A 25,580-nucleotide genomic window follows, 5' to 3' on the forward strand; every position below is an offset into this window, starting at 1 on the left:
TACACATGTTGAGCATTACCAAATACAGTAGCCCATTTGTTGTGTTGAGAATTTTTTCTTAAATCTGTCAGCAACAAAAACTGATCATGTTGAGAGGGAAGATTTCTTGAATTTAGCATTTACAGTGTGACCTTTGACATTTTTATAGCTTGACCTTTGACATTTATTGAAGCTTTTTGTTAATCAACACACAGTTGTACCCAATCAGGGTAATGTATGGCCCAAAGATGTAACAACCACAACCATTAAGGTCAACTGGGAACCCATCAACAGTGCCAACGGATATTACCTCAGCGCCGTCGGTCAGTTCACTGGTCATCGTGTGGAACAGACTGTAGGTTCAGGGACCAACGTCTATACATTTCAGGACTTGACGCCAGGGGAATGCTACCAGATTACATTGACTGGCATCGGGGTGAATCGTGGAGGATCTGTCCAACAGAGTACTAGTAAGCAGATAATGGGTTATTCCAGATGAAATCCATATGCCCCCTGTTGAAGATGCAACCTTAATCATTCACACAGGGAGTGTGCATTTCAAATGGGGCTACCTGAATGGGTGACTCCATTTGAAATTCACACTCCCTGTGTGGGAGATTAAGGTCATGTCTTCCATATAGAGGTGTATGGATTTTAACTACTAATTTTTAAAAAGGGCAAAAATAAATTGTTTGCTGTAAACGTGAGATTTAAAAAACCTGCCGACTTGTGAACTTGCAATCTGTCGATTGTTCAGTATATTTGTTATCACACCAATGTCTGCAAGTGTAAATCATCACAAAAGCTGTGGTTTCAAGAGCAAAACAATTTAGAAAAAGCTTACTGAATGGCTAATATTTTGAGCCTGTTACACTGAGTAGTCAAACAGTTATTTTAGTAGACGGTTGCAAAAGCAGGCGAGAGTCGTAGTTCGAGAGCCGCCTGTTTAACAGCGGTGTGTGCAGGGAAGAAAAGCATCGTGGGAATTGTACAATATATCCCATATAAAAAAAACCTTTGCAAAGGTCAAGATAATAACAAAAACCATATCTTGTAATTTTAAAGTAATATTAACCCCATAAGGACTACTGCCTTTCTCACAGCATATTTGACTGCTTGATATATGCGATATAGTAATCTGAGTGGCCAATTAAAATATAGCTTCTAGCTATTGAAGCCCAATCCTCTTCAGCCCTACCACCACTCTTACCATGTTGCCAATTGGCTCAATAAATCATAATAGTCTTCTTGTAACCAATCAGCAGGTAGCACTTATGAGGTTAAGCCTCTTCAGCCCTACCACCAATCTTACCAAGTTGTTGATTGGCTGAAAAGTCTTCTTGGAACTAATCAACAGGTAGTACTCATGGGGTTAAGCCTCTTCAGCCTTACCTCTATTCTTACCATGTTGCTGATTGGCTCAATAAATCATAATAGTCTTCTTGTAACCAATCAAAAGGTGGTACTCACACAGCTATAACTTTCTACTCCATCTTGTTTACAGTACCACGCCCTGTTGGAGATCTCACCATCACTGCAACAGATACTGATAGTATATCGATCTCATGGGATGCTGTGGAGGACCTTGTAGATGGATACCTCGTCTCTTATTCCCCAAGATCAACTTTGGAACCACCAACTAGAGTTCCTGCAAGTGATAATCCATCGGTAAGACCCATGCTAAATTATGTGATATATTTATATGTGAGAAAAATTCAAATACAGCTTCTAAATATTTGAGCTGAATTTATACTTGATCGCTTTTGCAGACAAGCGATTCTCACACATGCTTAGTGTTTACTTACATTTCCAGAGCATCGAGCCGATCAATCGATTCAAAGAAACCTCAACTTCACAGTGATATCGCTTGACACGTGAATGTGTCAACCAATCATATACAACCAACTGGATCTATTATTTTGCTCATTAATTTACCTTTCTCGATTATAAACTTTTGGTGATGAATTAATTCAAGTAACAATTATTGACAGCAACTGATGTTTTAAAAATGTATTTTGATTGCGCGCTACCATTTTTGCACAGATTCTGATAGGCAATTTTGTTATTGGTTGTCTTGTTTTAGCCTGATTGATTTTGTGAAAGGAAAGATGTAAAAATTGTTTATTTTTACAAACTTTTGAGGAAAATTTTTTGTGTTATTTTGTCAAGTTAAAAGATTAAAGTGACGGTTATGAATGAGGTTAATAACTTTGCATCGGTAATATGTCGGGCATTGTGAAAAATCTTAACATTTTGCTTTGACCCTCGGAATATCCCTCGGTTCCAAAGACAAAATGTTTAGATTTTTCACAATGCCCTCCTGGGTGCTGTTGGAGTGTTTTCAGGCTGACCCCGGTGTTTGCCTGCTGGTAGCATGTCTTGGGCGCAGGGATGTTCTTTTCCATTCAGTTATGTCCCTGTGCTTGTGTACTGGTTCGTGGATATGCTGGGTTAGACCTGACGTGGCTCCAGTTTTGGCCCCCAGATACCTTAATCCATTGTGTTTTGTTTTAAAAAAAATTTTTAATCAATTTACTCTATTCTGATTATGTATTTTTCCTTGATGCTTTGATGTAATGTGCAATCATATGACCTATGTCTTAAATGATGTTTTTTATTGTATTACTCTTGATGTAATTTGTTATAATGTGTGCAATTGTATGATATAATGTTTTATATACCGTTTTTATTGTGTATTATATGTATGGCCTTTGTGCCACCTGGGAACCAAGGGAGAACAGTGCTAGTGCATTGATTGGTCACCCCAGGTTAAATAAGAAATAAATAAATTACCGATGCGCAGTTATTAACCTCTAATCAGTTACCATTTTTTCCTCTCTGTAGCTGACTATCGATGGACTTGAAGAAAACACTGAGTATGAGATTTTTGTAGCATCTTATGTTCTACAGAAGCCACCGAATACAGACGACATTGATGAAATCAGTGAATCCTCTACTGCAACTGCTTCTACTGGTAAGAAACAGGGAATTGGAAAGATTAAAACAAAATTTTAAAGGGAAATCACTCCAGATTCTAGAAATAATTTTTCCAACATTTTTTTTTATCAAGGGTGACAGAATTTGTTAAAGTTCAAAGCTATTTTGTAATATTACCAAAGAGATTATAATCAAAGAGTACCAACTCAAAATTGCCCCATGTGTAATGCTATGCTAAATCTGCCATTTTGTTTGTTGCTCATGGAGGGCAAATAGTGCGATCCAGCATTTATCAGCTAGTGCTCAAAATGGAACAAAATTGCCATCTGTAAGATGCAACACCATTGTACATTTTTTTTGGCACAAGGAGTTACACATGGAACTCTAACAATAATGCACTTTGAATCAAAGTTCGCAGGGCGCATATCAAAATATCCTACGTATGTTACCTCTGCTACTTTCCTTTTACTGGAAAGAGAATTGGCATGTTTGTACTGGGAAAGTTGATTGTGTTTATAGGCACTTGTCCTAACTGTGCTGGCCGATCAAAATGAGAGCTACTCCAGGTTTTACCCGATTAATTTCATAATTCTTTTTCTAAGAGAATTCGGCGTTGCTTCTGAGATTTTTACAGTGTATCGGCGCTCACTCGCTCACAGATTTTCTGTGATTAGATCCCTATCTTCAGTTAGGGCAACATGCCTTAGACACCACATGTTGACCTGTTATCCAGCTCAGTAAAAACATGCCCTTGCTGTTATTCCTGATCTAACATTGCCTCTGATTGGTCAATTACATGATATCTTCACTTTAATCACCAATTGAGCTTTGCAAATAATTCACCCCTATTCTATTGTGTGGTGAAATTGTTCTATAACAATGTTGCTGATTGGTCCAATTGATAATGAAAACTTCTTTTTGGCCAATCGGCAGGTAGTTAAGGCAAAAAGTACAACAGAGGTTTGTCCAGAAGACAATAGTATTAACAGTACTGAGCAACTTTACATATTTTAAGTTGTAAGTTGAAAACTGATTTGGATGCATGCGTGTTGACTAGAAATGTCATATATTACCACTAAATTGTAAAAATATATCAAATTGTAAAAATATATCAAATTGTAAAAATATATCAAATTGTAAAAATATATCAAATTGTAAAAACATATCAAATTGTAAAAATATATCAAATTGTAAAAATATATCAAATTGTAAAAATATATCAAATTGTAAAAATATATCAAATTGTAAAAATATATCAAATTGTAAAAATATATCAAATTGTAAAAATATATCAAATTGTAAAAATATATCAAATTGTAAAAATATATCAAATTGTAAAAATATATCAAATTGTAAAAATATATCAAATTGTAAAAATATATATATATGTTTGACAACAGATGACTTTGGTCCAGCCCAAGTAATGGTAGAGACAGTCGGCACTACATCCGTCACAGTATCATGGGGTATAAGCCGTGCAGTGGATGCGTTGGGATATCGTCTTCAAGTTGTTCACATCGAGACCGGCCAGACTGTGTATTCCGCCAATAATCTTGGACGTGGTATCACAGAGTACACCGTCCTCGATCTGCAACCTGGTAACTTGTACGAAATTGTAGTGGTTGTGGATGGTAGCGATGAAATAGGATCAACTAGAGTTCGCTTACGTAAGTTCATCATGTTATTTGAGTACAATTTAGATCCTTAAAGAGTCATTTTGTGATCTATAGCCTCATCCTCCACATTTTTCAAAAAAAAGTTGTGATTTTTATACCACATTCTTAGTCAGTGGGAGTGGTCTATTTCGTCTGCAAATAATCTGATTGGACAATCGCATGATTTTGGGTGTCGTCTATCAGGCTGTAGACGACCCTGCGTCATCATGAGTGTTGATAACGTGTAGCACGCTCGTAGAGGTACGCGTATGTATCTCGTTGTATGCGTAGACGCAGTGCTGTACTCTGACGCGCTAGCAGTACGTGCAACAAAAGACGTGAAGTTGTAAACAAGTTTTGTTCATTTTAGAAAAGTCCATTACTCAAAATATTGGACCTGCCTGTCGTCTATCACATGGTAGAGGATAATAAAAACAAAAATTCCTATTGTTTATTCTCTAAGTAAAGCTCTGGCTGCATGATGTTTATTAATTGATTGATTAATTCTCTTGGCCAAAATATTATCAAATTTGTATTTATGTTCTGGTTAACAGAACAAAATTACAACACAGGGGTCTATGGAGCAGTCTAATACACATATCATGCATAACTCGTAAGCCTAAAATCTGAATCAACTGAAATTTTGAGAATAAGTTTTTTTTTCTTGGATATCTCCTGAGAGTGCCATAAAAAGTTCCAACCATGTTGCTGCATGACTCTGCATTACGGGGGTATTAGTAAAGCCATGATTTCTCCGTGTTACAAAATTTAAAATCTGTGATACAAATTGGACGATTTTTGTGATTTTCCGTTTTACACAATAAAGCACTGAAAAGTTAAATCAAACATGTTTTAAAAGTGTATTTTGTTTTACCTTTTATTGTAGTATGGCCAGAGTCTTGCATTGAAGGCCTAGAATTAATGCTATAATGGATTGTTAAATGGTTGATTACTGCTAAATGATCACTTTTCTTTGCTTTATTCTGTAAATCAACACAAAAGGTAGACATTTTGCACAGTTTTTCACTATTTTGTGGCATTGTCAAATTTCGGTGAGCAAACCCTGAATTCTGTGAATTTGTCCGTTTTTCCATATTACAGAGAAATCATGGCTTTAGGTATTACATGGTTGATGAAATATCTCATAGGTTGACACACACACAGTACACCATAATATATTGCGCTGTTTTCACTCATTTTAATCAAGCATGTTATGCCTTTTGTTTGCTTTAGTACCTGGAACACCAGAGGACCTGCGTGTCATCCATAGAACACAGTCCAGTGTCAGTGTGGCCTGGGTAGCGCCTTTTGGAAGAGTGGATAAATACCGTGTCATCTTTACAAAAGGTAACTTTTTTTTTTTTTCATCAGGAGCACAGCATACTAATGAATTTGCCATCGTAGTGAATACACCATACCTTAGTTACTGGTTCACACATGGTTTGTTTACAACGCATTGACTTTGTGTTGTGATCATTTTGATCGTGGTTCTAACCACAAATAGTATGACCCAGTTGACCTGGCAACAATTGATTTTGATGTCACACCATGACTTCAAATAGCAGACAGCTGTAAACAGTCGTCGTCCATACCATGAATTGGGCTAAGAGCAAAAAATTACACTACTTTTATAGTTTGTTATTTATAATGATTTATCTTGTATACAATGTAACTCGGCCTCCAGGTTGTGATTTTGTGCAAATAAAATCATATTATATTAATGATTAATTGAATGTGTTTCTTGATTAACAGATGATACTATAGTGTCTGATAGGCTTGTTGATGCATCTACCACTACTTATCGTGAAGAGCAACTTGAACCATCAACATTCTATACCGTATCTGTGTATTCCATCGCTGGAGAAGAAAACTATTATCTAGCTCAGAGCGTTGTACCTGCTTTTGTTACTGCAATCACAGGTAACAATATTTTTACTGAATCATTTTATGCATTGATAATCTGAACTATTTAAATATATAAATTAGTGATTCCCACCTCTAAACTACCTAACTTTTGAATCAACTTATTTACAGTTAAACCTCTACATATGAATATTCAATGTTATATTTAAAAGTAGTTGATGGAGTTACTTATGGCACCAATGCATAAAGTGTGCTGATATCTTCCCAGAGATAGAGGATTGAGTAGGGTCCTGATATTGACAAGTTATGTCATTGTGTCAGCACGTCAGAAAGCGTATGGTGTACTGGCACCAATGCTTAAAGTGTGCTGATATCTTCCCAGAGATGGGAGGATTGGGTAGGGTCCTGATATTGACACGTTATGTCATTGTGTCAGCATGTCAAAAAGCGTATGGTGTACTGGCACCAATGCATAAAGTGTGCTGATATCTTCCCAGAGATGGAGGATTGGGTAGGGTCCTGATATTGACATGTTATGTCATTGTGTCAGTATGTCAAAAAGTGTATGGTGTACTGGCACCAATGCATAAAGTGTGCTGATATCTTCCCAGAGATGGAGGATTGGGTAGGGTCCTGATATTGACAAGTTATGTCATTGTGTCAGCATGTCAAAAAGCGTATGGTGTACTGGCACCAATGCTTAAAGTGTGCTGATATCTTCCCAGAGATAGAGGGTTGAGTAGGGTCCTGATATTGACAAGTTATGTCATTGTGTCAGCATGTCAAAAAGCGTATGGTGTACTGGCACCAATGCTTAAAGTGTGCTGATATCTTCCCAGAGATGGAGGATTGGGTAGGGTCCTGATATTGACAAGTTATGTCATTGTGTCAGCATGTCAAAAAGCGTATGGTGTACTGGCACCAATGCATAAAGTGTGCTGATATCTTCCCAGAGATGGAGGATTGGGTAGGGTCCTGATATTGACAAGTTATGTCATTGTGTCAGCATGTCAAAAAGCGTATGGTGTACTGGCACCAATGCATAAAGTGTGCTGATATCTTCCCAGAGATGGAGGATTGGGTAGGGTCCTGATATTGACACGTTATGTCATTGTGTCAGCATGTCAAAAAGCGTATGGTGTACTGGCACCAATGCATAAAGTGTGCTGATATCTTCCCAGAGATGGAGGATTGGGTAGGGTCCTGATATTGACATGTTATGTCATTGTGTCAGCATGTCAAAAAGTGTATGGTGTACTGGCACCAATGCTTAAAGTATGCTTGTTCTAGCATTCTACATTAACACAGAATTATCACATTTATTCTCTCTAAAATCCTGTGTAAATGCATCTCAATGCTACACAGACATTATCCTTCAAAAATTTAACACAATTTGACATAATTTAAAAAAAATATTGGAATATTTTATTGATTTTTAATTAATTATAAATAAAACATCCTGCCCTTGGCGCAACTCACATGGTATCAAAGGTCATAATAGTTAATCGGATTATTACAATAGCCATCAATAAGCTGTTTCCAGTCCCTTCATCATACACGATCCCTGACCTAACCCTATTCACACAAAGTTGGTTCTGTAAGACCCTCTGATCTTTCATTTAAACTTTACTTTCAAAACTGTTACAAATTAGAAATGAGAGCACTTAATTTAGTGGTGAAGTCTTTTGCATTCAATATAGTAAGATATAAAGCACTGTAATTCAGAATAAGGTAAATTTAATAAGGTAAAAATAAAAATTAATAGAATTTAATATGAATTTATTTTGTTTTGTTTATTGTGACCAGATAACGAGGTACTATACGTTGATGAATCCGACACAGAATCGGCACTGGACGTTTACTGGGATCCAATAGTTGGTAGCTTCTTACAGTACTTATTGACCTATGAACCTCCTGATGGCGAGCAGCCTCGTACAATCTATGTAGATCCTAGTACTGATCCAGGAGTGAGTCTGACTGATCTCACCCCGGGACAGACGTATAGGTTGATTCTCAGCACAATATTTGGTGACGGAACTACGAGTAACGAGGGAGAGACTACCTATACACTCAGTAAGTACTTTCACTACTTTATGCTGCACTTTATGTAACTTACATACTCCGATGGGCTTTTCCAGTTGAAATCCACACCACCCCTTTGGAAGATTTTGGAAATATCTTCCATAGAGGGAGTGAGTTTTGCAAATGTAATTGGTCATTTTGAAATCCATACTCCCCTGTATTATAGCTTTACCTATATCTTCCGCAACTGGAGTGAGTATTACAAATGGAAGTTACCCAAATGTATATTCTATTTGAAACTCATACTCCCTCTGTGGAAGACTTTAGCTAAATCTTCCACATCGGTAGTGTGAATTTTAAATGGAATAACCAATTGCAGCATCTTGTTTTAACTATAGACCTTTTCAAATCAACATTGGAAATTTTTGAAAAACCAGGCCACATGCATCAGGTGCATACATGTTATAATGCATGCACATAAATTGAGATAAGCAGTCACCAGTGACTCGCATTATGCAAAGTGTTACTATGGGAACTTGCATAAGTGCTGCACGTAATGACTGCATGATGCCCCCGAGAATTATAAAACGATTCATCATAAACAAACAGCTGTTTTCAGACAACTTTGATTTGAAATGATCTACTGTGATCTGAGCCTCAGATTGTAAGAACTGTTGAGTGCCAGCCCTTCACAAATGATCACATTTATAGGTCTTGCGGTTCTTGAGTTAAGGCTAACACTATATCAAAACAAAAGTTTTAGACGTTTTCCCCATCCCGAGGAAAATCATGCGCATGGGGTAGAAATGACACCCTTTATGTCAAGCCTTGGGATCTCAGTGATATTCCTCTTGTGTGTCAGCTTTAGTTGTCTCAATATTTGCAAACACAGCTAGGTCATGCTCCTCTCTGGCCCACTTTAATGTCATTTGAACCTGTTTTGTTTGACTTAATTTTTTTATATTTATTTTCCGTACTTCTTTACAGGACCTCTTCCACCCGGTGTACCGGAAGTGATAATCGACACAAGAAACCCTCAGAATGCCATCATTAAGCTCACCCTACCATATCGCACATCCATTTTTGATGCTTTCTCAGTGGAGGCTATCAAACAAGCTGTAGGACAAGGCGCTGGTACACCAACAGTGCTCAACAGGCTTGTAGATCTTGATGGGTGCCCTGAGTTGGTATTGTCTGGGTTGGAACCAGACACAGACTATGTACTGAATGTGATCGCTTTATCTGGTTCCTACGAAAGCGATGTTGTGACCACTACATTCCATACACGTAAGTTTGTTTTTTTCATGACGATACACACTACAAGTTCTGCAGTGTAAAGATCAGATGTGGAAAAGCACAATCAGTGCTTAATCAGAAAATCTAAAAGATCAACAAAAATCAGATTTTTGTAAAGAAAAAGGGTGTGCTAACATAACAGAAGCAATAAGACTGTAAACCACATAAAAAGGGTAAACTGTTAAAGTTTGTATAATGGGGCTATTCCATTTAAAATCCACACTACCCCTGTGGAAGATTTTGGAAATATCTTCCACAGGGGGAGTATGAATTTCAAATGACATTATCATATTAGCAGTTTCAATAACACACTCTCCCTCAGTGGAAGATTCAGGTTGAATCTTTTTCAGAGGGTGTATGACATTCAGTTAGAGCTGTCTAATGTGATCATTCCATTTGAAATTCATATTCCCCCTGTGGCAGATCTCCAAGACCTTCCACAGGTAGTGTGGATTTTAAATGGTTAAGCCCAAATTATATTGTTTTATGCTTTAGCTGGGCTCACTGTTAGTGCCTTTAAAATATGGCCAGAATGTCATTATTTATCGCACCGTTAAGCAAGCAAATTACGTACATATAAAAACATTCTTAGGTGACTGGACTGATTATTCAATGATTATTTTTTTCAATTAGTGGGGTTTTTCCGGGTTCGATGTCGGACAAGTTTAGAACTGTCAAGCTTTCGTCAGGAGTAGCTCTGACTTCTTCAGGACAAAGTACCTAAGAATGAGACATGTAGGCTGCCCCTTGTCTACTGATGGCTCAAAAGAGCTGTTCACTGAAGACTGCCCCTTTTCAACAGAGAACAAGCCGATCTTGCCTATCTGCTAATTTTAAAGGTTTTGGCGGCTCTGAAAAGAGCCGTAAGATTGCCCCTTGTCTACAGAAAACATTATTTTTTTAATATTTATTTTTTTAATATTTATTATGTACTACAGCACCTGCCACACCAGGCCAGATATCAATTGGCATCCTTACTCCTGAGACCATTGAATTCTGGTGGTACCGTGTCCCAGACGACGCATCATTCAACTCCTACCGACTTGAAATCCGTGATGGCCGACATAACAGCTTGGTTGATACTCAATACGTATACAAAGATGCTTACCTGACTTACACATTTGGCGGTCTCGACTCGCTTGTACCATACGTGATCTCTGTTTATCGTGACACCTCATCCGTGCCACTTGATGTGGCCACACAGCGAACAAGTAAGAGGGCATCTTTCACAATAGCATTTTGAAATTTGATGGTTGAATTGTTTCAATGTCATTATTTTGACATGCTGATAAAGCATATTGCTGAATTAAACAAACAGCCCATGAAAGTAATTGACCTTAATTGTTTGAACCTTATTTTCACACCCCACTGTGGGGGCTCATTAAGTTCATGACTGTGTTATTTTACCTTTGCAATCAATGTAGATCAGTGTTACTTGTTCACATATCTTTCTCAATTACTATTTTAAACAATTGATCAGCCATCTTGGTAGCAAAGCAAGTTGGGCAAATGACAGGCAGTGGCGGTGCCAGAACTGTTTTTCTTGGGAGTAATGGAAGATTTTTTTTTTGCAGGGGCAAAAATTGGAAGATATCCCTAAAATTGGGTATTTTGTTCCAAAATAGGCAAATTTGGCTCAAAAAAGTTGATTCTTTTGTCTTGATGGGGAGCTTCTTGTCCCCCTCACCACTGATGATGGGTAGCTAGCTAAGATACTGATCAATAACAAGTAATCAAATTCTGGAAGGGAGGAGGGGTGACCTTCCTTTCCCCCTCATCACTAATAATGGGTAGATGGGTAGGTAGCTAAGACACTGATCAATAACAACTAATCCAATTCTAGAAGTGATTATGCTCATTTTATCAATCCAGTTAGAAATTTTAAGTATATAAGTTCATAACCCTAACACTTTTTAATGCCATTCTTTCTTTCTCTTTGTGCCCATCCAGCACCATATCCACCAGGAGGTGATGTCATTTCAAACGCTGTTGGCGATACTGCCGTAAACTTCCAATGGAATGAGCCATTCCTATTGAGTGCATATGAATATGAAGGATTTGAGGTACATATTTCTCCCATTACATTATCCATACAAGTTGCTTTTATGCTTGGTTCCACACTTAAAGATGTGTGACCAGATCGACCCCAAATCAACCCCAGGGGGCTAGGAGTGTATTACATCCTGACCGGCAATGTGGTCCACATATTATGACATATCATTAGGGTTAAGGTTAGAGATTAGGGTTAAGGTTAGGATTATGGTCGGGATGTCAAACACTATTCTAAAGTGACTCTAAATCTAATACACTTGACTGTAATAATATGATGGCTATTGTAGCAAGGATTCTGTAGTCATTTGCACAACTAAAGTCAGTGGCCTATCTCTCTAACGTTCGACCGGCAGACTCTGTCGCGCTTGGGTCAAGACTGAGTATTGTAGACCGGAATTGCATTACAATTGTAATCGAAGATCTGGAACTACGTATGATCGAACCTAGCAACTGTTAATCAAACAAAATTAGGATAAGTCTGTTTCACTATTGATGCAGTATGCAAGCATTGGACTATTCCATTTAAAATCCACACTATCCCTGTAGAAGATTTAGCTAAAGTCTTCCACAGAGGGAGTATGAGTTTCTAATCAAATAGACAATGGGTAACTTACATTTGAAATACTCACTCCAGATATAGTTAATAACATAATACAGGGGGAGTATGGATTTCAAAATGATTAACCCTGACCAATTGCATTTGAAAAACCTACTCCCCCTATTGAAGATATTTCCAAAATCTTCCACATGGGGAGTGTGGAAGTGTCACAACCCTAATGATAGTTTCTCTGGGGTTTTTTTTATATCTTTCTTCACTCACAAAACGAAATGGACTTGTGTATACATATAATGAGCACATAAACATACAATTAAATTATTCAATTTTTTTCTTTTCATTTTTCATTTCAGATTTGCTATCACCCATTGGGTAATCGTGCCTCACCTTACCAACTGGGCAGAGCGAATACAAGATCCTCCATAGATGGACTCACACCAGAAACTCGCTATGTCATCAGTGTAGCAACTTACTATGGTGCTGGTTCCGATAAGGTCACAAGTGACAAGAAGACGCTTTTCATAATCACAGGTAAATAACTGATAGTAGTAGTCAGTCGTCTTAGGGTATTTAAATAAATAAATAATTTAATGCCCATGTGACCAGACAGAAAGTTTGGAAAAGTGACCTTTGGCCCAGGGGGTGGTCTTCCTGTGTATTTTAATTGGAAATGCGGGATGCATATCTAAATTTTCTAGCAAATTTGTCATTTTTTTGCAACTTTGTAGTATTGCTTTTGCGTCGATAACTTCTTTTTTTTCGTTGGTAAAAACTTCCAAAATTTAGTTCTTGAAAACATACTAAAAAAGCAGAATCCCCCAATGTGTAATTAAGTTGCCTTATACATTTTCAGCAATTTTGATGATATTTGACTGAAAAATTTCTATCTCTTAGCATTATAGCACATCTACTGATCACTTGGTGGTCTTGGTATGGCGGCGCCCATGGTTCACAAAGCATTAAATAGCCTATGGTGACTGATAGTTATTTCAAACAATATTTTCTTGTCGTTTTCAACCATTCACATTTAAATATGAATGTACTTATGATGTATTGAGTTTACAACTATAACTATAAAAAATAAAAATATTAATGAAATTCCTTCTTCTTTCTTTAACTATTCAGCTGAGAATACCCAGATTCCGGACGTCATTAACTTCCGTATTGTGGATGCCACATCAACAACGTTCACACTGGCCTGGGATGAACCAGTCAGATACAACTTTGACGCCTACAGACTCGAGTACGGCCCTGCTATTGGCTATCCTACATCACCATTTGAGATCCCCAAATATGAGACTTCTATCACCCTAACCCACTTGGTACCGCTCACAGATTACCAGTTCAGCTTGTATGGAATTCGAACAACTATACCTGAGGAAAGTGGCGAGGTCGCTTATCTCAACGGAAGAACAGGTAATATTTTATCAAAGATTCTTATGTTGTATATATGGTTCTCATTCCAATTTATTCTAATCAATAGTATATATGACTAATAATAAGATTATACTTCACCTCATCTCTGTTCATGAATTTTTCAAGCTATTTGAAGGCATTAAATCTGCCCCTTCAGAATTAATAAACAGTTTTTGAACTATTTCTTTAAAACCTTCCATTCTAATATCACTTGCATTCTATTGAATTGAAAATTATATTTTGGCGTTAATTTGTGAAATTAATGAATATCTATCTGATAAGAAAATAAACAATATTGCTATATTTGTAATTTCTTTTCCAGATGATGGCCAGTTTGCCATATACCCTGGCATCATAACAGACACTACCATAGGGCTAACATGGGGCGCTGCATTCAGCGCCGTGACGCAGTACGAGATTCGCTACAATCCACCAGTACCTGGTCAAAACAACCTAGTGACAGTCCCCGCTACGAGCATCCGTAATCTGCAGTTAGCTGGTCTATACCCAGACACAGCATATACCATTACTATTCGGGCCTTGAGTGGAACAACGTTTGTCACTGCAGAGACTATTACTGTTAGAACTAGTGAGTATTGGCTCAGGGAATGATGACCCACCCCTAAATCCAGTAAAAAATGCCTTTTTTATGATCATTGTTCAGCTTTTATTTAAAGCCTTAATGTACGATTTCCTTTAAATTTTAAATTTGTTATTATATACTCAAAATGCTGAAATAGTGCTAGTATAATTATCGGGAAGAGTTTCTGTCCATTTTGAGCTGAAATAACAAGGTAAAGTGAAAGAAACCCAGCTGGTTATTTTGGCCATTTAACCCGCAGTTCTATTATGTCATAATTCTTTGAATTATGACATTATGTAGAACTTTGCTCTGTTAACCTACAACAAATTTGGCTGATTCCATTTAGGTGCAAGTTGAAACATGTGTAAACATTACAAATATGCCAACAAATCAGGTTTTTAAAAATTAACCATTTTCATATTATAAGATCGTACATTATGGCTTTAATACTAATTGAAATTGAAAAGAAATCAAAATTAAATATTCAGTCATCTTTTAAGAAAATGGCCTCTGCCAAGAGGCCTCCTATGCCTGTAACACTACTATTGATGGCATATTAAACTTTTCATTAGCTACAAAACATAATTCAATTTTGGGTCAAAATATATGACCTGTATTTGATGCTTTTAGCGAAGTATGTAATTTTTAGGATTTCAGGATCCAAGGCCATGTGTCTCATAATAGCCTTAACTGATCTTATGACTTTTTCCAACTAAAAGAAAGAATATTGTCCTACTATGATGACTCTTTTAAAATAAAATTGTAAAAAGTGACCTGGTTATGGTTATGGTTATAATAACCATATATGGTTATTTTCAAAGAGAATTTCACAATTGTTACAAGCCGACGACGGATGTCGGCTTGTTCTGTCTCTTCTCAATTCTTCTTCTTTCTTCTTTCTTTCTTCTTTCTTCTTCTGGCAACCAATCAACTGCATCTAGCTTCGCAAAGGATTGACAGATTTCAACCAAAGTTGACCCAAATGACCACTGGGCTAGGCCAAACCTTCCATTTGACTTTGACCTCGCTGTGACCTTTGACCTAGCTATAATGGTCAAAAATGTGATTTCACAAAAAATGCTACTCCTTCCACAAATTTCATGCAATGATCATGTGACTCATGCATATGAATCAACATGTGGCAGTGCTTAAAACTTCCTAAAAAGATTTGAGGTCAAAGGTCATTAAGGGGGTCATTTCCGGTCTGAAAGCTAAAAATATTCAAAAAATCACTGTCTTTACAAAATATATAGCAGAGAGTCGCCATTAGCACACATGCATTGCTACTAGCCAGGGTCTTTAGGATGCCTACAGGTTTGGGGTCAAAGGTCATTAAGGGTTACTTCCGTCAAAAACCAAAATGTTCAAAAAATTTTATCTCAAAATGTAAACAGACCAGAATAATATAACCAACATACATGAATTAGTGTTCCCTGATGTATGCATGGTATTTTTTTATTTTGGGGGTCAAAGGTCATTAAGGGGTCACTTCCTGTTTTTAGCTGAATAGCTTCAAGAATTTTTATCTCAAGAACTGAACATGTTAGAATTTTTTAATTAAAATTGGAACAATGCATTTGGTCGGTGTACATAAGGTTTTTTTTACATTATGGTCAAAGGTCATTAAAGGGGTCAAAAGGTCAATCAAAAATTTTCAAAAAATCAAAATCCATGTATAAGTTCCGATTAAGCTGAAATTCACCAGGAATATTTCTTATGACATCCTAAGCACAGTGCAAGAGCAGTTGACCCCATCCGTAACCCAGGGGTCAAGTTATAGGGGTCAAATTGCGGCTTGTATTCAGCGTCTGTTGACTCTAGTTTTCATTTTGTAATGCAATGAAAAACTATTGTCTATTTAATAGGACGACCAGCGCTAGTTATTCCACCAACTGGTATCGATGTTCAATCAATGTCTGTGCTCCTATGGCTTCCCATACCACCATTCTATGATTACGATGGATACCATGTCAACGTCAACCTCTACCAGATGGACGGCGGCTACGGCTATCGCGTACGAGGACCGATCTTTGTCGAACGATCGGGATGCCCTCACATATTCATCACAGGGCTGAATCCAGATACGGAATACACCGTGACTGTGGCGGCTGTAAGAGAGAACGACCTTGGTGGATACGATATCTTGACGACGCATGATCCAGTGAACATAGAAACATGTGAGTTGTGTAAATTTTCACATATCCCCATGAGAACTACCTGCCGATTGGCCAAAAAGAAGTTTTCATTATCAATTGGCCCAATCAGCAACATTGTTAGAATAATTTCACCATGCAAAAAAATTGGTGTGAATTATTTGCAAAGCTCCATTCTGATTGGTGATTAAAGTGAAGATATCATGTAATTGACCAATAAGAGGCAATGTTAGATCGGCAGGTAGTGCTTGGTGGGTTAATGTATGATTACCAGGAATCGCTTCTTTTATACAAATCTCTCTTTTATCCAGCTTTGTGGGAAAACATGTTTTTAATGCTTTGACACCATAATTTCATTTCTAAAGCTTGAATTGCACAAAGATACTTTGATCAGCTCGTAATCGGTGGGCTTTATAACATCGTGGATTAATGTCAAAATATTTTATTTTTAGAATTGTCTTGTGACAACTCGCCAGAAGCATAGTGAATTATTAATTCAAGTCCTATCCTTTGTCTACTTTCTTTAACGCAAAAAATATAGACCAGACACATCAAATAATAGCACTCTTACCGGGGGTCTACTTTTCGGCATAGTGGTAAAAGCCTAACATTTCCCGGAATTATTGCATCACAATAATTAATATTTTCTCACAACATTGTTGCCTAGCGCGATATTGCACATCCTTAAAGCATAATAAAGATGAAATCAATGTATTATTCTTCTTCTTTATACAGTACCCATAAGCCCACTAGAGATAAGCTTCCTGGGTGTAGGAACTGATTACATCGAGATCACCTGGCAACCAGGAGTGGGAGAATTCAGCAACTATTTGATTGAGTACTTCCCCATTGGACCTACCACAGCAGGCACAATCATCAAATCCAAGGCGGAGGAGAGAGTGCAGCTGTTTACCGATTTGGCTCCTGGAACCGAATACACCTTCAAAGTTGTACAGCAAGGGACAAACACTGCTGAGAACACTGTTACGCACTACACACGTAAGTAATGTTTAGAGATTCCTATTTAAATATGATTTTTTAAACGTATTTGACACCTACAAATTAGAACTAGGTGTATTTATGTACAAATACTGTCTTAATCAATTACCAAACTCGTTTAATAACTTCTTTACTAAACGTTCTGATATCCACAGCTATCACACAAGAAACAGCAACAATTATAATCAAACAAGAAATAAAAAGGTTTTTACTGATCAAGCGGTCAGAACCACAGGCCCAATCCTGTGGAACTCCCTAAACGAAAATGTCAAAGAAGCTAAATCATTGAAAAACTTTCAAAAAAAAAATACAAATTGCATCTTTTCTTATCATACATTTAATTCTTGGAGCAAATTTTTAAGTTTTATGTGTCTTGTGTGATAGTCTTTTTATTTTGCTTTTCATTTTCCGCCTTATAAAAGGGGTGGTCAATTCTGGCCTTATTGGCCTTTCGATCATTCCTCCATAATCGCTTTCGTTTAATCTTTCTTTGTAATAATGTATCCAATAAGTATTTGTCTGTTTGTTTGATTATGGAAATAAAGTTGAAGAAGTTGAAGTTGATCACTAAGTGGAGAGCTGTAATAAAAAAGCAACTAAAATGAGTTATTATTTTCTCATTGTAAAAAAAAAATAATTAATTTGAGACAAATAGCTCCGCAAACCTAATCTGATGATGGTTATTTGAGAATCAAACACATAACACTCTATGTATACGTGGTGTAACGGTAAGTGCCCTATACCAATTTGATCAGCTCATAATCTGCAGCCCTATACCAATTTGGAGTGTAGTGCACTATAAATCACATTTTTTTAAAGTCTATTTATATGTCTATGTTCTAAATCCTTACAGGACCAAACGCACCATCCAACCTAGACTTCGTTAAAATTGCCAAAGACCTATTGAGGGCAAGATGGGATGAAGTGGATGGTAACCACGCAGGATACCAAGTATGCTACAGTCCACTGGGAGCAATATCGTCACCTATCAACACTGGCTTGGTGCGTGAAGTGAGCCTCAATGGCCTCAGCACAGAGACTGAATACACTGTCACAGTGGTTTCGTACGTTGGAAACGAACCAAACCTGGTGTTTAGTGAGCCATTTACAAGGGTTCAGGAAACATGTAAGTAGGATTCTTTTATGATTAGGTCCCACAGCAGCTGAAGGGCGCATCCCATCATGCATTGCTGTGGATCTGTTTACTTCATATCATATGTATACAAAAAATAAGTATGAGCTGCTTAAATTTTGAGACCTATGGATATGGAAGTGAGTAATTGAAAGTTGAAGTGAGGGATTTTGTATTTGATTTTGTTTACTCCATATTTTTGCCTTTATCTCAATTTCAAATTTGCCGCCCAAGTTGTGTCACATAATTAGACTAACTTCCATGTCAAATCTGTATATTGGCTTTAACTTTTTTGATCAAAATGATGTGAAATTGTAATGTTTACATCCTATTATATTTCAGTGCCTGGTGATCCAGGAGATATCCGCATTGAAGATTACACCACAGATTCTGTCACCATCTCATGGTTTGCTGTCAGCTCTGTAGCAAAGTAAGAATTATATTAGGTTTAAGTTCAGTTCAGTTCAGTTCAGTTCAGTTTTATTTCATCAAATTCCACCCAGGTTATGTCCTGGGGGTTGGGTTGCAACATTATAATGAACAGCAATGCACTCACAAAGAGGTTGGATGGAAATTAAAAACGATTATAAACAAAAGTAATGTTATGCAAAAAATACATCAGTTACATCTAATGTTGTATCTCTTGCTTGTGTTCCTTCAGTTATGCTCTCAGAAGAGAAAGGGCCTTTGGATTTGATGCCAACCCGTTCATCATCATAGTTGATGGCGCTATTTCCGAATACACCTTCGATGGTTTGACCCCTGGTGAACAGTACAAGTTTACTGTCATTCCTGATGGATTTGATCCAAGATCTATGCAACAGAGAACATGTAAGTGTTATCATCCTGCAACAACAAATTTTGTTTCACCATCCTGGCATACAGGTGGATACCTATTTATACACCTGGCGGGAAAGAAACAAGAAAATGAAGTGCACAACATGAGGCCAAAAAAAATTGTAGTGTTCCCCTCAAGTGGGAAAATAGGAAAGTTAGGTCAGTCGGATTTCTTTTTTTTTAAACCTTCACTTTTTAAAAATCCCCTCAAATATTAAATAATGCTTCTTCAATTAGGGGACTTTTGTCAATTTTGACTTCTGGTGGACATGTTAGATAATCAATTTAAGACTAATATGAAATATTAATTTTAAGTGAAAAACATTGATTTTTGAAAAAACTTCTGCAAAAGTCATCATTCAAAAACAAAAAAAATTGCGACCCTGATTTTTCAGGATTAAGGGTCGGTCGATTGAGGGCAACACAACAATTTCTTTTGGCCTGATGGTGCTACCAGGGTTCAAACCTGCAAAGTCTGCACCACTTTACCATTGTGTCTTCTTTCCCCTACCCAATCAATATTGTACACCTGCCACTCTGGGAAATTGTGTGCATCATATCACCCAAAATAAAATTTTGGCCCAAATTTTTTTGTGCAACGTAACAAAAAAATTGTTTGGCAAAAAAAAAATTTTATTAATTTTTAAAAACTAGATAAAAATATCTAGAGACCGTTTTTTTTAAAATTTTGACCAACTTTGAGAAATTTGCACCAAAAATGGTCAAAAAATGCAAAATTTCAAAATAAAAAAAAAAAAGCCTGATTTTTGCCCAGATTTCAAATATTTTTGGGGAAGTTGGTCAAAATTCAAAAAAATGAAAAAACTGTCCCTAGATATTTTTATCTAGTTTTTAAAAATCAATAAAAAAATTGTTTGGCCAAACAATTTTTTTGTTACGTTGCACGAAAAAATTTGGGCCAGAAAACCCGTTTTTGGGGATTTTCTCCAAAAATGAGCATTTTGGCCCAAATTGGACCTCACAGATGAATTCAGCAAGTCATTTCCAGTCTAAAAATGTGTACTTTTATATTCTTTAGACTAATAATTTAGCAGTTATGAAGCCCAAAAGTTTCCATAATTCCAGGGTTAAGACCACCCTTAAATCTTGTTTGCATCTTTACAAGGGGTAGACACTTGTATAATGGCATTAGAACATCAGAAAAGACTAACAAATGGGCAGGAAATTTTCAAAAAGCTTTTTATCATGAAATGTAAGGAATAACTCATATTAATTGGCTAATTTAAATTTAAAATATGTAAATAGCACCCTCAATTTGCACACAAATGTACAGTTTATATTGTAAATTTTGTTTGAAAGCAGAAAAAGATGAATAATTTGATATATATATGAAAATTAATGTTTAAAATAGCTAAAAAACATATGTGAATATTAGTGTGATAGCTTTTGGTATTGTACAGGTCTAGAATTTAACATTATATAATGTTTTGTGAGAAAAAATAATAAATGATCACATCAAACAACTTAAAATCAATAAAATTAAGCTTCTACCCTTTATTTTTCGTACAGTACCTCTGCCCCCAGTGAACTTCTACGCTGTGGGTGAGGAAGAAGACTCTGTAACTCTTGCATGGAGCAATCCACCAACGTCTGTTGTGGATGAATATGTCATATCATACGAACCTAACGTTGGCTCGCCGCAATCACCTATCATTCTGCCAGCGGGTACCAACTCTGCGACAATCAATGGTCTGTCTCCAGGCAGTCAGTACAGCTTCAGCATTTATTCTGTTGCTGGAACTGCACCGGGTGATATAAGAACTGTCAGTGAAGAGATTGAGATTACTAGCGGTGAGTAGACAATTTGGAGGAAAGAAAGTAGTAAAAAGGGATTTTAAGAAACGATTTTGTGTGACAAGATTTATTCGGGGGGCCTTAAATATCATCTTATCCTTGAAAGTTACTGACACAAGTCTGTGAAGGTAAATATCATTGGGAGAAATCCATTAAAAAGATAACAAATTAAAAAATAAATCTCAAAAGGAATTTAAGTTACCGCCCAAAATGTTTGAACTATCATAACAAAATTACTTGTATACTTCAAAGTGAACACAGCTACCATCAGCATGGTGATTGTCTGTGCACACTGTGTGAGGAATGCCCACGTGAATGCAACACGGAAGTGAACGAACTCACTCATGATTGGTTACTATTTTAAATAAGTATGCCAGGTCGTACGTTCGCATTGTATTTTGAAATGTGATCACAGTCAGATAGCTTATGGCAGCTGTACATGTTCAGTCAAATGAAATTGTTACTGTAGACACATACTGTATCCATAAATGTACCCAATATGTGTGAAAAGATTTTGACTGTACCATATTTTTCACTTGTTACACAATTTGAGCTTCAATTAGTGTGGTATTTTACTGATTTCAGACACAACTGCAAGAATATGTAGCCATTGCAAAACTAATAAACACTTCCCACACAGTGATATGAAATGCTTGTTTTGTAAATAATTATTGATCTTTATAATTTGAATTTATTTATACATTGTTTATTGCAGTGACACCAGTCTCAATGCGAGTCATCGCCTACACCACCAACACTCTTACCGTCCGATGGCCCCAAATTGATGGTGACTTTGACGCATACCATATTTCCTACAGTCCGTACATCCCAGGTGCTAACACCCTGATATCACCGAGAAGAGTCGCTAAGAGTAGCGGAGTCACAGATCTACAGATTTATGGATTAGTACCTGGGCAGTTGTACACGGTCACCCTACGATCGCAGCTCGGTACACAGTTTACAGATGATGTCTACAGTGTTTTGCAACAGCGTCTATGTAAGTTAATAAACATACACTGTGTGCAGTTTTTGACTTGGCACCATTAGGTCATCAGAGGTGTAGTCAAAGGGGATGGTTGGGACAGACTGCTCCTCCCACTTTCATTATAAACCAGGCATTTTTGCGCTCGGAATGACAAGGCTGGTTATGTGCCAGCACAAAGCCGTAATATTTATAAGTATGATGAAAGCAAGATAATTTCTTTCAGGATAGAAAGCATTTATTTCAACATAATCTTTACAACTTTTATCACCTTCATCAGATCCTCTACCGGTAACAGACATCAAACTGCGAGCCAGAACAACATCATCTCTCTCCCTATACTGGGACGATGTGGATGGTATCAAGACTGCATACAAAGTGACCTTTACACCTGCCGATGGCAATCTTCCTGAAGTGTCCTATATTGAAACCTTTGCTTACCATGTCAATCTCAATGTCTACCAGCTCTTACCGGGTAAACCATACTCAGTCTCTGTGAGGACAGTAAGCGGTGATCAAGAAAGCCTTGCAGAATATCATGAACGTTTTGTCACAGGTAATGATTTATAGTGGTAGTGATAATTAGATATTTGTGACATTAAAGGTTGCTTAACCCCCTGGACACTACTGGTCATCTAACAGCATTTCTGATTGGTTGATAACTTGAAATGCTCAGGCTTTTAACTATTTATGGTCAAACTTGCATTTGCAGATGATCTTATTAATACCCTCCTTGATTGGTTCAAAATTTGACACAATAATCACTTTGACCAATCGGCAGGTTGTTATCATGGGGTTAACAAAGTCACAGCTGCATTACCCTTACTTATTGTGATCAGTGGCAAAGCCGGGAGTTTTTCAGAGGGGGGCAAAGTAACTTTCAATGGTACAAACTTTGATGAAAATGGTAAAAAATGGGCTCAAATGTAAAATATTGTCTACAGATCTTAAGATATCAGGACGGCCAGCATCCCACAGGGTGGGGTAAGACTTCTCACTATGGGCAGCTTCCCCCTTGCCTTATGTGATGCACATTTTTACTTCTATCAATTTATACAAACCAATAGTGTAATTGAACTCAAAAATAGAATTATGTGAACGATTGGCCTAAAGATGAGGAACAACAAAACATAATGTGAATAAATCAGACCAGCCGCATTTAACGCGGCTGTGTACTCTAGCCATTGTTTCTTTCTCAAAATTGAGGTTTTATGATATGTTTGTACCTTGTTATGTTTTTTATAAATACAAGGAATGAAAATCCAGATTTGTAAACTCCAACTGCAATATTTTAAGGATTTTATTTTACTATTCCACTCGTGTTTGAAATTGAAAAGGAAAGAAAATCTTTTTTGTACCAGCAAGGTACACTCGCGCAACAACTCATCGCGTTGCGTATCGCGCAATTTGTTAACGCACAAAACACGACGCACGCCGACGCTTATCTACATGCTTGTGGCGCATCTGATGGAAACACCACGGAAGCACTGATTTCACAAAAACCTAGTGGTCAAATGGCTCCGTTTTAGCTGATAAAATGTGGGTTTTTTCAAGTTCTTTCCCCCGATTTAAATATCAAATTATGAATGGATTTCGCTCAAACTTCTCAAGGGGCTGTGGATTTACCCGATGTTCACGTAATATAAGTTTCAAAAGCGAAAACTGTCGATTCTCCTGTGAGATTCGATGAAAGTGCAAAATGTGACCACTTTAAACTTCAACGGCCATTATTTCAATGTTCATTTTCTCGGTAAAATGACGATTTAGGTACACGATAACTCAATAAATACAGCATCTATAGGTAAGCAAATATGATCATCGTAAAAAGCATGATCGACTCAAGAAACGGTTTTCTCATTTTTTTATATTTTGGTCTATTTCCGATTTTGGGCATCATTTTGTGCAAATAGGCGTTTTTGAATGTTAAAAAGTTCATTTTGATGCCTTATATGGTCAATATCTCAAAAAATAAGGCCAATATCAAAAAAATTAAAAAAAACGTTTTTGGAATGGAGCCTCAAGATTGAGCTAAAAACAAAATAAAATATTTTGGAAAGAGTGTTTTTTGTTATGATGTACCTAACAAATATTGCCAAAAACTCACTTTTTGTGATTTTCTTCAAAATTGTTGTTTTTACCCCAAATCTGTATTTGTATTAAGATTTATTGATGTCTTGCCTTCATAAAAATGTATACTTTTATATGTTTTTGCGAATAATTACAAAGTTATTGCACTTTTACTACATGCATGTCTGAGAGTACACAGCCACCTTAACACAGTAAATAAGCATTATTTGAAATGTTGATTTCAGTGTTAGATGGCAGGCAAAAAGAATGCCCAATCATCAGCATTAGCCCTAAAAACAATTGTTCGATTGGCGTAACCCGACTGACCCTAAAAGTAGGCCCGACCCTGGACTTTTTTAGGAAATTACAAAAAAAAACACATAAAATTTTAAAAAATTTAAAAAAAAAAGATAAAAAGTTCCAAGGCCTTTATCAAACCCAATTTGCAGCTTTTATATTATGCCAATCAAACTATTTTTTTTAGGTCTTAGCTTAAAGCCATAATGTGTGATTTGCTTCACAGCAACGCCCTCAATTTTACTCGGATTTCTACTTTTTGCATAATTATAATGCCCAGTGGTGTACTAAAATACCATATAAAAGACTAAGCCTGAAGTGCTTTCATAACAGTAAAATTTAACTTTTTATATTAAAACCGGGTCTACCCAGTTTTATTCAGAGTTCATTGATCGACTGCTTGCTAACATCTCCCGTGGATGTCAGCTTATGTGTACACACGTACACGCATTGTAGGCGCTGGAATGAAATCACAATTTTCTTTGTTATACCTAATTTGTTTGGCTCGAAATTAAAAGGGAATAATGTGATCAGTGATAACAAACATTTAAATAGGAATCTATTCTTTATGCAAATCACACATTATTGATTTAATAAGTAATATTGTAATAAGGTTAGGGTCATTGTTGAAATTGTCAGTCTAAATTTTCATTCCTGTTTTCCTTTTTTTTTTAACAGCACCGCCTCCACCTCGTGAATTTGTTGTGAGTAACATTGGCACAAGCACGTTGTCCTTATCATGGCAACCACCAGCAGGCACTTCACTACCTGTGGGTAATTACAGGCTGTATGTTACCCCTGATGCCGCCGGCTTCCCAGTCTGTAAGTATTGTGGTGTGATATAAAGGGCATTTACCCACAAAAAGAGACTAAAATTAGATTCAAACTGAAAAGTTGTGGTTATTTTCTGAGTCTCTTGGAATAATAGACTAAGGGGAA

At 36.8% G+C, this 25,580-nt stretch overlaps 1 protein-coding gene across 1 annotated transcript in view; it reads left to right on the forward strand.

Moving 5' to 3' along the window:
* LOC140166288 (tyrosine-protein phosphatase 10D-like) overlaps nt 1-25,580 on the forward strand; it is a gene marked incomplete at its 5' end in the record, with an annotated part of 47,335 nt that overhangs the window by 1,762 nt on the left and 19,993 nt on the right. The window contains 22 exons of the mRNA XM_072189700.1: nt 195-449; nt 1,484-1,647; nt 2,824-2,953; nt 4,317-4,583; nt 5,805-5,918; nt 6,324-6,491; nt 8,241-8,507; nt 9,444-9,743; nt 10,691-10,963; nt 11,703-11,815; nt 12,714-12,891; nt 13,486-13,776; nt 14,099-14,365; nt 16,225-16,536; nt 17,248-17,511; nt 18,365-18,637; nt 18,986-19,073; nt 19,305-19,474; nt 21,011-21,292; nt 22,011-22,292; nt 22,558-22,833; nt 25,320-25,463. Of these exons, the coding sequence (XP_072045801.1) occupies nt 195-449; nt 1,484-1,647; nt 2,824-2,953; nt 4,317-4,583; nt 5,805-5,918; nt 6,324-6,491; nt 8,241-8,507; nt 9,444-9,743; nt 10,691-10,963; nt 11,703-11,815; nt 12,714-12,891; nt 13,486-13,776; nt 14,099-14,365; nt 16,225-16,536; nt 17,248-17,511; nt 18,365-18,637; nt 18,986-19,073; nt 19,305-19,474; nt 21,011-21,292; nt 22,011-22,292; nt 22,558-22,833; nt 25,320-25,463 (4,878 nt within the window). The remainder of the gene's footprint in view (nt 1-194; nt 450-1,483; nt 1,648-2,823; nt 2,954-4,316; nt 4,584-5,804; nt 5,919-6,323; nt 6,492-8,240; nt 8,508-9,443; nt 9,744-10,690; nt 10,964-11,702; nt 11,816-12,713; nt 12,892-13,485; nt 13,777-14,098; nt 14,366-16,224; nt 16,537-17,247; nt 17,512-18,364; nt 18,638-18,985; nt 19,074-19,304; nt 19,475-21,010; nt 21,293-22,010; nt 22,293-22,557; nt 22,834-25,319; nt 25,464-25,580) is intronic.

The sequence above is a fragment of the Amphiura filiformis genome, chromosome 12, assembly GCF_039555335.1.
Source record: "Amphiura filiformis chromosome 12, Afil_fr2py, whole genome shotgun sequence".
NCBI classification, from domain to species: Eukaryota; Metazoa; Echinodermata; class Ophiuroidea; order Amphilepidida; family Amphiuridae; genus Amphiura; species Amphiura filiformis.